We start from the raw sequence: 13,643 nt of genomic DNA on the forward strand, positions 1-13,643 counted from the left end.
GTAGGACCTACATTGTGTTTGAAATTGAAACAGCATATTAAAGTTGTTTTAAATTGAAAAACAGCTATGACGGCATCCACTGAAAGATTTCCCTTGTATTGACCCAATTCACCTGACGTCATCATCAGAAAAATCTTGAATGCGACATACTGGTGGGCAATTTCACTGTGCGTTTTTTTTATATATAACGCTATGATGTAAACCTAACTGCCCACCAACATGGTGAGTGTGGCATCAGTCGCAATGCAAGGGGTCAATAGCAGAGCAAATTGTCTTAGTTGCTACTAATGACTTGCTACTTACAAATCATCATTTGGTAGTCAATTTTTGTGTATTCATTGTGCATAAAACATTCAAGTGAAAATGTTTTGCTATTCAAAATTAATGGAAGAAATATGCCTTGGTGCCCTTTCTAAAACGAAGAGCGTACAGGCATGTCTGATGGGGGTAGAGTGCACTCTTTAAAGGCAGTGGACACTATTGGTAATTACTCAAAATAATTATCGGCATAAAACCTCATTTGGTAACGAGTAATGGGGAGAGGTCGATAGTATAAAATATTGTGTGAAACGGCTCCCTCTGAAGTGACGTAGTTTTCAAGAAAGAAGTAAATTTCCACAAGTTTGATTTTGAGACCTCAAGTTTAGAATCTGAAAGCACACAACTTTGTGTGATAAGGGTGTTTTTTCTTTCATAATTATCTCGCAATTTTGAAGACCAAATGAGCTCAAATTTTCACAGGTTTGTTATTTTATGCATGTGTTGAGATACACCAAGTATGAAGACTGGTATTTGACAATCACCAATAGTGTCCAGTGTCTTTAAAGGCTGTCTGAAAAAAGACAGAAAGAAAAGACCCAGTCTGTTTGATACGCAAAACTGCACACTTGTGAGCATGCTAACTCAGGCCTGTACACATCATTTTTGAAAGGGCAAGGGCACTGAGGCATCTTCCTCCATGGTAAAGGGCACCCTATGAGGAAATTGTACATTTCTACTGGAGCATTTCAAGGGCACCAAGGCAATGAACAGGGGGCATGGAGGCAATCGCCTTCGTTGCTTCTGTGAAATATCAGACCTGCTTTGAGGTGTGATGCAAAATTGCAACATAGTTGCCACCGTTGCACTGACGACCACCAAGGTAGTACACGGCCTTTAAAACATGGTCCGATAAATGGCTTGTCCAGGACTCCAGATTAAGACCTTCATGCGCCATAATACATCACCACACAATGAACCTCACTTCCTATTTAAAGCAGCTTAAAGAATAACAGCCTATAATTTAGAGAAGACCAAGTCTTTGCTCTGGCCTCATAAAAAAAAAGTTGTTGGTCTTGCTTGGCATGGAAGTAGAAATACCTCCATGGTCTTGGTAAGTGTCATTTTTTGAAACTATCACAGATGAGAGGGAATTCCCCCCAAAAAGCCAAGCTAGATTATGATCTATCAAACTTATGTACGTTGTTTTAAGTTGGGTAATGACATTATAATGGCCGTCCAAACCTAAAACTGAAAAAAAAGGTAGGCGATTGTTTCCTACCCAGTGTTTCGTTTCAGTTAAAGGCAGTGTAAACTATTGGTAATTACTCAAAATATTTATTAGCATAAAACCTTACTTGGTAACGAGTAATGGCGAGAGGTTGATAGTCTAAAACAGTGTGAGAAACAGCTCCCTCTGAAGAAAAGTAGTTTTCGAGAGAAGTTATTTTCCACAAATTTGATTTCGAGCCCTCAGATTTAGAATTTGAGGTTTCGAAATCAAGCATCTGAAAGCACACAACTTTGTGTGACAAGGGTGTTATTTCTTTCATTATTATCTCGCAACTTCGACAACCAGATGAGCTCAAATTTTCACAGGTTTGTTACTTTATGCATATTGTTGAGATACACCAGGTCAGTGAGAAGACTAGTCTTTGACAATTACCAAGCGTCCACTGTCTTTAATTGAAAAAGCAGAAAATTTTGCTTGTTTCTGGGCCTTTGTACACAAGATGTCAATTGACTTTGCTTCATCAGTAGTTATCGCCTCTCTTTTTTCACTTTCTTTTAAAGCGACTGCATCATTGATTCCAAAAAATAATTTCTGTGGATTTTGTTATAGACAGTGGAGACCATACCCAAGTCTTTTTTTTGTGCATGGCCAAGTGGTGGTATAATCCAGAAGTGGATGATCTGTTAATTCCTGTTTCTAACACATTGATTGGTGGTAAGACTTTCTTGCTAGTTGGCCATGCAACTGCATTGTTTGTTTGCCATGGCTGAATTTAGGATTATTTGGTTGTGTGGGGTGAAACCACAGCCACCACATGGATCTTTGGGGAGACTTTATCTGCCCCTAATTGTAGTTGAAAATAAAAGGTCCCCACATGCTAAATACTTTCTTGAGCACAAATTCCCCATAAGTATTAGATTTCAAGCATTGCTTCAAATTTACTAGAGATGGTGATCGACCTAATGTCAATCCCGCTTCAAATGCCTGGCAACCTTTTTTCACTGGTAGCCCTTCCTCACATAAAGGGTTGACTGTAGAACTACTGAACTGGGTTTCCATTAACCTTTTCAGTGACCAGCCTGGGGACCAGTTACATGTAGCTTGTAATTTCACCTGTCTGTCAGCTTTTTTCACTGGTCTATGTTTTATGGTTCCCGCTAAGCAATATAAACAACCACTGATTTACATGTAGAAGCTCAATAAACTAGTCAGCCAAAATAGTTAGACAGAATTTTGACTGGTCCCTGGCCATTTTGACGGGCATTTGGCCAGTGCTGACATTTGGCCAGTGGCCCACTGTTAGGAGAGAACACTGACTGATCAAAGTCAAACAAGAAGAAACAAGAATACTAGTGGCTTCCTTATTAGCGAATATCCGTCACTCAGAGACAATCAAGGCGTTTTAACATACACTATTTCCCTGCAAGGTATGTGGGACTACTTTGAGTTGGAAGAAATACATTTACCTGCAAAATCATGAACTTAGCATCAACTTACAGGTTACAAGGGAAGTTTAACACCACTGTCAGAAAACTACTTTAAAACTTGTACAAACCCCAAAATTTAATCCTCTGCCAAATCTGTCGCTTGCAATCCATTAAATCAACTGGTATTGTCGAATGGCTACCATTTGTTTGTAAACCATAAATTAACAAAAGCAGACATCGTATACGAACTGTGAATATTTGGCGTAGTCACAGTTTCACAGAACCAAAACACATTGCCAGAGGTACTTTTTAACTAGACTGAATTTCCTGCTGAATCTTAACGCCTGAAGAGCTATTTCCGAGACACAGCTCTCTAAAATCACAAGATCAAAGCTTCGACTTCTTTTTTACAGCTCAAGAAATGCCCTCTAGAGACCAGGGGTCATCCGACATGCCCGCCAGTGCCTTCCAAAGGAAATTAATTAGTACATTATGTACTATTGAGAAAATAAATTGAACACGTAGTTCTTGGGTATAGGACAGGGTATAAGTGGAGAGACTTCAAAGCATGTCTGGGTGGGATTGCTATAAAAAAAAACAGGGGTTCAGGGTCCAAGACAGGTAAACCCTCAATGGTAACTTGTTGTTTTAAGTTCTATTTTTATGTTTTGGATGAAAATGAGGGGAAAAGTCCAGGGGAAAGTCTGGTACCTGTACAAGGCCGTGTGTTCAAATCAGGGTGTGGCTGTGGCTTGATCGTCATGGGAACAAGCGTTGACACATATTATGCCCATAGCACTACTCTTAGCAACAGCCAGAGCCGGCCATTCCAAATCGGCCTAAATTTTTGACAGAACTAATAAAGTGCAGCTGACTGAGCCAACCTATATCTCGAGCTAGAAAGAGTTACTCATTCCTTGTTCTATGCTCATTCTAACTTATAGAATATAGCCTTTAGCTTGTAATAACTCCTCGGACAAGTCCTAGTGTAAGGACTTTAATCTTTGTGAAATCCACCCCGGTACTCCTACAACTATGCACACTGTGGTTTAAACCCTACTGTGATAGCATGTCTTCTAATTAGCCATTTATCAGAAAGTACACGCAGCCATGGGCTTTAAAGTGTATTAAGCAATGGATTTCCCCTTTGCACATGATATCTATACTCTAGACGCTTGTTCTATTTTGGGCCGCGCGATGACCCCAGCCCCCCTCGTATTTACAGCGAAGCCTGTACCAAACCTTCATTGGTCAATTAATGAACTAGTTGACACATGGGGCACTGTCCAGTATAGTCAACGTCACAGTGACTGTCTTAGGTCAACCGTTGAAGACTTCAGAAGGAGAAATCTCCTCAAGTTACGCTAGGCAAACCAGCTTCAATCAAAAGTCCAGGCCTCCACAATGTGACTTATTTGTTAACAAATTACCTTCCAAGTTTAGGGTCAACTATGGCCAGGGAGACTTAAAGTTATGTTATGCGGACTTTTAAAAACTCAAACTTCAGTGGCGAGGAAGAAAACATTTTTACTAAGGAAAAAAAGACAGCTTTAAATTAAGTTATGTGAACTAAAAAATCCCACAAAATATCACAACTGTACTACACATAGGTTAACCCTACAATGTTGCAAATGAAACTTTTTGTGAAAACTTTGCCGAATTATAAAACTTGGCCAAATTTTTGAAGACATGATCTTTGATAGTTTGGGCTGCTTACACTATTCCCAATTACTAGTTCCTGCCCATTCCCACAGAAAGCACCAGAAAAGTACCGGAAATTTATGATGAAGGAAAACAAAAACCTCACAAACAAACAGCAATAAATCCAGACCAACATTTCCCATTATAAACAATTTTCAACACAGCAAGAGAAAAATTAAGTCAGAATTAACGTTCCAAGACAGGAAATTGTTGTAAATTTTAAAGTCAACATTCTCGTCATAGGAAAACCTCGTTAGCATGACCCGGGTCAATTGCTTGAAACATAACATCAACAAAACAAATCTGATGTAAGGCCAAACAAACCAAGATCATGTTTAGCGTCCTCCCTTTTTGAAAAAAAGAACCGTAGGAGAATTTTTTTTAATGACTGCCAGTTCTTTTACACAAATGTCTGGGCTATTTTTCAAAACCTATTTATTTTGCTGAGATCAATTAAATATATAGTAATCTTTTTTCATAAAAAAATCATAAAAAAATAAAATTATTATTAAAAAATTATTGTTTTGTTAAAGAGGCGACGGCCTCTGAAAAGGAAGCGGTAGCGACGCTTAACATGTTTTAACTTTTGTTTGGCCTTATGGCGAAATGAAAATCCTTGAGAATTTGGAGAAGCTGAACTTACCTGGTGGGCACATACAGTTATCCAGGCTTCGTTCTACTCTTCTCTCCACGTGGGCGTTGAGTCTCTGCAGAGGGGAGAAACAGATAAATATCCACCATTAGTACAAGACTGGGTCGGTATTTAAAGGGGTTAACTTTCAATTTATTTTGAGAAAAAATTCTTGAAAAATTATATGACTTATAAAATCCCCTTTTGAAAAATTACTAGATTCTAGTGATCACGATGGCAGAGACCTTGAATAATGTTTTTGAAGGGGCACAGCAATATTTCTCTGGTTAGCATATTGAGTTGATTGTCTCATTCCTTAACGTGACTGGCAACAGAGGGCGCCATCACTTTGCACAATTTCACTGTTGCGCAGAAGTGTGCGTGTGCATTAAATCACATAATAGAGATTGCACTCCGCGATTCCTGTGAGACCAGCGTGTGATGACAAACTTCGGAGGTATTTGGCCACAAAGGGCCATTCAAAACAAGTTGCCTAAGGGCCCTTTCAAGGCCATTGGTAAAGCGTGGAGATCGCATAAAACGTGTATCCTGAACTTTATCGACACAAGTACCTGTATGGAATTGACACCAAATTGCCCAATTTTTTGACGAGACAATCTTGAATATATGTAGAATCCTATAGATAGATACCAAGTGAACAAATTGTGCAGACTATTCCCTCTCGTCACAGTTCGACTAACAACGCTGTGATGATGACTGCGCCCATATAATTGTACATGCCTTTCCTACTCCTGCCGATAGGTGGCGCTCTAATGAGACATTTCAACTCAATATGGAGCACTTCTATGGGGACAATATAAATTTGTATTTGGGCATCACAGCAAAAACATCAAGCCTGTGATGGACTTCATCATTGTTACCAACAAACCATTGAATAATAAATAGATGAGTTTGAATAAACAATGCTTTTTTGTAAAAGGACTCCCGAAAAGTATTTTTCCATTTTTGAGGTGTAGCTTTTTGGGGGTCAAAATAATTTTAAAATCTTGTTTTGCTGCGCGAGATGCACTATAAAAACAAAACAATGCACTTTTAATAGGCCTGCACTGAATGCACATAATTTTCTTTTGTCACAGCTGGTCTTATAAAGGTTGGTTGCCTTAGGTACGGATTTTGAGAACAAGAAATCTGACAAGAGAACTCCTTCATATGTACAGTACCTTTAAGTTTTTACCATTACTTTAACAACGAGTTAATACAAACACAGCACATTTCATTAAAACTATACCCTGCCTTTAAAACTTTAAAGATACCCTGCAAGACCCAAACCCAGCATGCAGCAGCGCTGGCTCCATGCTGCCCATGTGAACTTCAGCTGCTTATAGTTAGCCCTGGGTACAACTGGTTACCTGTGGGCCGCTGTGCACCCATGACTGGGGTAACCTTGAAGGCGACTTGTGTAACACAAGTTGCGTGCAAATGAGAAGCAGAAAGTATTTCTTCTGTTTACAACCTGTCTGCCAGTCACGAGACCGGAATGAACATGTTGGATTTTAAAAACTCAGTTTTGGTTTTGTTGCGGGGGAATATCGATCGAATGTGTTTAATAAAGATGTAGATCCTGTGGATTGATTGGTATAACAAACAGTGATTTTGAAGCAGGTTTTGCAAGCGAAGTTAAGGCACTGGTCAACAAAATTAAGTGAAAAGGAAACACTATCGGATTGGTGTGCACAATGGAGAGATATTGTTCCTAGATTTAGGGATGTCACTACCCGTAGCCTTTTTAGAATTATTGTATCATGTACATTATTTTGACAAGACGATAAAAACAGTATCTTTAATGTTTTCAAAATGACTAATGACTTATGGAAGGGGGGGGGGGGGTGAGTAAAGGGCCTATAGACCTTCATCATGGTGCAGCCAGCTTGGTATTCTCCCATTCAAATCAATGCAACCAAACTGAGGCTGGGAGGGAAAAGTACATCTTAATTTTCTCTTAAAGGCAGTGGACACTCAAATAAATTATCAGCATAAAACCTCACTTGGTAACGAGTAATGGGGAGAGGTTGACAGTATAAAACATTGGCTCCCTCTGAAGTGACGTAGTTTTCGAGAAAGAAGTAATTTTCCACGAATTTGATTTCGAGACCTCAAGTTTAGAATTTGAGGTCTCGAAATTAAGCATCTGGAAACTTCGACGACCAATTGAGCTCGAATGAACTGTAAAGACTAGTCTTTGTCAATTACCAATAGTGTCCAGTGTCTTTTACATGCTGAAGATACAAATTTTTCGCAATGTTCTCCCACTCCATGGTTCTCCTAACTCACACAAAACATGAACACAGCCGAGACCATTTTGCCAGCTGTAGCAATTCTGCACAACTTTTGCCTATTGATTAAACAAAACTACATAACCCTTCAGTAACTAGGCTAGTATCATTACTGCACTTGATAAAAAAGCAAATATTTCACAAGTCATTTTGGCTTTCAAAATACACAATAAACCCACGAAGGTAGGGATAAACCCAAACACACAGGCTAGCTACTTCAACCCAGCTAGGGCCAATAAAACAACCACTGGAGTTTTAAGTAAACCATGGGGTGTAAATTACACCACAGGTAATTCGATAAAATAAATGTCAAAGTTACATTCAAGCTTCTTTAGAGCTGATACCCTAACTTCGCTTCAACCTTGTGTGTCACAACAGCTGAGCCCAAGTGACTTAATACACCAAGTTGTAACCTTGGATGTGTACAGAAAGAACCGGGGAAATAAAAGGTGATTCACAACTGCAAAAGGAAATTGAGGCAGAAGCCTTTTTAGTACAGCGCACGTCAGCTGTGGGGTATGGTTATGTAACAATTCAAACAGTACAGTGGTATAATATACACACTACGCTACAATGGGGGATCTAGTGTATTAAAAAGCCAGACTAGAAATAGAATACATTTGGGGCCGCTGTGTGGAGATTGAGGTTTGTATGGTGGAGGGGGGTTAACAAAACCACACATTGTACCCCCGGACATAAACCGATTCAGGTCTTAAGACACGTATTAGCACTCCGGTGAAGAGAAGAGAAAAAAAAAGCATAGAATGAGAAAAACGGAGACGGGTTCTTTGATGGACAAAATAGAGAAAAGCATTCCGGTAGACAGGTTAAATAAGAGTAATACAACGGGACTGAATCGATGAAGGGTGCTTTGGCGCGGTGAATGCCCGGGCAGCTACACTGAAGACCGCTACCGAGTTAAGCCCCGGTCATGGACGAGCAATCGACGGCGTAACACGCCGGCCTAGCCACGGTGACCTAGTAATCTAGCTACCGTAAAAACCATGACAAATTTTACTTACTTGTTCCACCAACCTATTCACCTCTTTCTCGACGTATTTTTCCACCCATTCCTGTATTCTCTCCTCGTGATTGCTTTGCCCTCGTGAGAAGTCCAACTCCACATATGAAATCCTGTGATACAGCAGCGAACAGCACAGCACAGACCCAACGCTAAAAACAGTAACAGTTAATCCCCACACTAAAGCTGCAAAAGAACACCTTCGCTGAGCTCCTGTAGCATCCACCGAGTTCTTTCCGTTTTCCATGGTCCTTTTTTTTAATCAAGATGTCAAAATCACTAGAAGAAATAATCCTGGTGACGTGAGTACATCCTTCAGAAGAAAACCTTTGCTGTATACTTGATGCCGGTGAATGTAATGATTAGCTAGGTACGGTGTGGTTGAATGAAACTGTTTGAGACCCACGTGCGTGTGTTGTTATACGTCGTTGCATCCACACCAAGTCGCTGATGCGAAATGAACCCCATTGACTTACTGCCAACTATACGACATGGGATTTGATCCACGCACGCAGTATCCATCCGCAGTAGTTGAAGGGTCTACATTTCTGCTTATAAGGAAGGGGGTGGGTACAAGAACACACAAGTCCCTCTACACACAACATCCATGTAAGTTTATCCATACCCAAGGAAGGATGTTACAAATTCAATCAAACGATGAGGAAATTGATGTTTTGTCATGAGACAGCGGATTAACAAGCATGAAGTGACGGGGGTGACGCGCCGCGAAGGAGCTGTCAAAACTTTCCCATGTACCCATCCAATGCCCCGGGAGCGTGACTTTGGCGTTTCGAGCCCATCACCCACAAAATCAAGATCGCAGAACATGCTTAAAGAAACAAACATACTTGTATGTTTATACCACCACTTCGTACAAGGCTGTCACTGTCATGGTCTGATTAGGCGAGCCAGAAAAGGGCACCCGTTGTGGTAGACTTGACTCAAGTCCCAATCCCGTGCCATCGCTAGAAAACTGCTCTGCATTCCCCCAAAACCTGTTCTCTCGGGACCACTATAATAGCTTAGGGACCTCTCGCACGAGAACGGGACTTGAATCAAGTCTACAGTTGTGGTGGTGTGAAGGTGAAGATTATAATACATCATTTTGGGGGGTTTAACGCGGTAGGCCGATGCGGTCAGTTGAAAGCTGTGGCCCGTCCATGCCAAATGGATTGAACTTTCATCGGTTTAATGAATTGTTTATAAACTATCATGGAGTTCTAACATTCCAGTCATAGAGCTGATGGGGATAACCTTTAAAAAAGTAACAGTAAAGCCTGTGCACAAAAACTTGCTAAGCGCAGAACAGTCTTACTTCGCAGAAACAATATGTTAGTTAGCAAAGATTCCATAAAGTTTCCATTATTGTGACAGTTGGCCCACCCAATAATGTATACCTATGAAATAAATTGGGCGAGCATCATTTTTTGATAAACAGCTTTATCAAATTGGGCCAAGATCTCATTAATGTTACGAATGAACGGCTAACTTTCCCTGGCAAGAGACTCCATCAAAGGGCTGGGCCCACATTCCCAAAGCCTGTATAAGCAAACGAAACTTGTTAAAGGGAAGGTACACGTTTGGTAATTGTCAAAGACCAGTCTTCTCACTTGGTGTATCCCAACACAAGCATAGAATAACAAGTGAAGATTTGAGGTAAATTGGTCATCGAAGTGGCGAGAAAATTATGAGAGAAAAAACATCCTAGTTGGACGAATTTGTGTGCTTTCAGATAAGAATAAAAGACTTCTAGCTAGAAGTCTTTTATTATTTTAGTGGGAATTTACCTCTTTCTCAAAATCTATGCTACTTCAGAGGGAGCCGTTTCTCACAATAATATACTATCAACAGCTCTCCAATGCTCATTACCAAGTCAGGTTTTAAGTTAATATTAACTATTTTGAGTAATTACCAAACGTGTACCTTCTTTAAGCACAGCAAAAATATTGCTTTAACAGAAACTGGTTGCCAGCCAAAATTCCATTAAGTTTACGTTGTTGCAACCGGTGCCCCATTCACTTTATGCTTAACAAAGAAATTTGCGAAGATTATATGAAAATGGGACTTGTTGTCGAAACCACCGCGGCTTAGCGCTTGGGCTATATCCACCGGTCCGACGTCCCGTACCATAAGCAATATTTTCAAAATAACTGACACAGCCCACGTCGGTAGCCCAAGGCCCCAGCCGTCGTACTGGGCCCCTCTGTTTTCAAATAGAGGTACCAGACTATTCTTTACACCCGGACTCGACTTGGTTACGAGTGCAGTAAAAACTAAGTTGGACGCCCTCTGTTGATCCATATTGAGTCAAGCATGACGTCCAGTGCGCGGCCACAGCATGGCACATTTAAACTGGACTAATTTGTAGTGACTAATTTGAAGTTTAGTCATTAATTAGTGGACATTAAAAACGTCTTAAAATAAACGGTTTTAAACTGAACATCTGTTGATTTGAACACGAGGGGATGAATGTTGTTTTTAAGACCAAAACGTACAGTCATAGAATAATCTTGGTACAGTATTTCTTAAAGCGCAATTAAACATGTATTGGAAGGCACTGGACACTACTGCCAATTACTTCAAATAATTGTTAGCATAAAACCTTACTTGTTAACGAGCAATGGAGAGCTGTTGATAGTATAAAACATTGTGAGAAATTGCTCCCTCTGTAGTACAGTAACGTAGTTTTGAGAAAGAGGTAATATTTCTCACTCAATATTAAAAGACACACACATTTATTTTGTGCAACAAGGGTGTTTTTCGTTCACTATTCTCTTAAAACTTCAATGATCAATATTATTGAGTCCAAATTTTCACAGATTTGTTATTTTATTCACTGTGTCTACTGCCTTTGAATAAGTGCAACAAATTGATTTGTGTGTCTAGTGATGACGAATAGTTCAAGTGAATTTGTTTACCATGTGCGAGTTGATCAAAACACAGGAAGAGCTTTAATCGGTCAGTTTGTTGTGGTGGTCAATATCCCATGTGATAACCTCTGATGGTATTGCGTAAAAGGCATTTCCCACGGGGTTGTAATAATGGGTGATCTTGAAGTTGTATAATGGCACAGCTATCGTGCAGTGATCGAGGTCCTCTGGTTATTATAAGCCCTTTTCGAAACCACGGCTTCGGCTCCAGATTCAGGCTCAGGCTAGCTTGGCACCGCAGTGGTTTTGACAATATTGTGCGTGCTTTGCGTACGTGCTCAGGGCTTCAGACGAGAGAACGGTGCCTGCGCCGAAGCCATGGATTCGAAAAGGGCCATAGTGCATGCAAAGTTGTTCAGTTCTGAATACTATGTGCAGAACCCATGAGTCCCCATCGACGATGTTACCATTCGGCAGATACCACTAAAAAATAATGGCCTTAAAGGCAGTGGACACTATTGGTAATTGCTCAAAATAATTATTAGCATAAAACCTTTCTTGGTGACGAGTATAATGGGGAGAGGTTGATAGTAAGTATAAAACATTGTGAGAAACGGCTCCCTCTGAAGTGTCATTGTTTTCGAGAAAGAAGGATTTTTTCACGAATTTGATTTCGAGACCTCAGATTTAGAAATCAACCATCTAAAAGCACACAACTTCGTGTGACAAGGGTGTTTTTCATTCATTATTATCTCGCAAGTTCGATGACCGATTGAGCTCAAATTTCCACTGGTTTGTTATTTTATGCATATGTTGAGATACACCAACTGTGATATGAAGGCTAGTCTTTGACAATTACAAATAGTGTAGTATGGACACTTGTGGTAATTAATCAAAATAATTGTCAGCATACAAACTTACTTGGTAACGAGCAACGGAGACATGTCATAACGGCTCCCTCTGGAAGTAACGTAGTTTTTGAAAAAGAAATAATTACTCACTCAAATATGAAAAGACTTCAGGCCCCTTTCAAGACCCTCTTCGGGCATCTGAAGGACATTGGTTTGATCCATTTCCATTTCATTATTAATTTTGTCACAATTTATTGTTTTTCTCGACCAGCTCTTGATTGTCCTCGACTTAAATTATTGTTCTAAACTTATTTATTGTTCTCCTTTTTTGTTTACCAATATTGAAATAAATGTTGACCTGAATTGAATTGATTTGGAATGCACAAGGTGACTCTTCTGTAAACAAAAGGTTATACACGGTCAAGAGTTGTGTACATTTTCTTAAAGACACTGGACACTATTGGTTGTCAAAGACCAGTCTTCTCACTTGGTGTATCTCAACATATGCATAAAATAACAAACCTGTGAAAGTTTGAACTCAAATGGTCGTCGAAGTTGCGAGATAATAATAGGGAAAAAACACCATTGTCACACGAACTTGTGTGCTTTCAGATGCTTGATTTCGGACCTACAAATTTAATTCTGAGGTATCGAAATCAAATTCAAACATTTTAGTGAAAAATGATTTCTTTCTCGAAAATTAATGATAAGTTACTTCCGAGGGAGCCGTTTCTGTTTTTGATTTCAATACATTTATTTCAATAAAGTTACATTTGTGTACATCATTAATACATGATAATGAATAAATAGTGGCAAACCACAGATGTAGTAACGACAATAACAATTTACACGGAAGTTGAGTAAATAATGACAAACAGGACAACATCAAGGCAAAGCGTGAAGCAAGGCTTTTGTTCCCGTACCTCTCCGGACAGACAAAAAAACGAACAAACAAACAAACACACCAACAGACTATCACAACACTGACATACATAGAAAACATGCTTTTATACTATCAACAGCTCTCCATTGATCGTTAACAAGTTTTCGCCAACAATTATTTTGAGTAATTACCAATAGTGTCCAGTGCCTTTGAGGTAAGGCAGCAAGCAGTTTTGCCAACGTCACCCATTCTCCATGTTTGTGTTCGGGTGTAGTTAGGCCGAGATTAGGCGCGTTGATCCCTCTGAAATCCTACTTGTGTAGTTCATGGACAAAATGATGAATGTAAACTTCCATTCTTTAGTCCCTGTGATTGAACATGGTCGGAAACATTGGATTAGACTTGAAGATTATTACTTTGTCTCTCAAAGACAGGTGTTCTAGTTTGTATCATCATTTATCATTGCTCAGCCT

The 13,643-nt window shown here is 39.7% G+C and overlaps 1 protein-coding gene across 1 annotated transcript in view; it reads right to left on the reverse strand.

Annotated features, from left to right (window-relative positions):
• The window catches only part of LOC117303943 (collagen alpha-1(XXIII) chain-like), an 83,465-nt gene extending 74,378 nt beyond the window's left edge, over positions 1–9,087 (reverse strand). The window contains exons 1-2 of the mRNA XM_033788411.1: positions 8,568–9,087; positions 5,264–5,327 (exon numbers count right to left, since the gene is read on the reverse strand). Coding sequence (XP_033644302.1) covers positions 5,264–5,327; positions 8,568–8,813 — 310 coding nt within the window. The 5' untranslated portion in view covers positions 8,814–9,087. The remainder of the gene's footprint in view (positions 1–5,263; positions 5,328–8,567) is intronic.
• Positions 9,088–13,643: the final 4,556 nt, after the last annotated feature.

Source organism: Asterias rubens, chromosome 20 (genome assembly GCF_902459465.1).
Source record: "Asterias rubens chromosome 20, eAstRub1.3, whole genome shotgun sequence".
NCBI lineage: Eukaryota > Metazoa > Echinodermata > Asteroidea > Forcipulatida > Asteriidae > Asterias > Asterias rubens.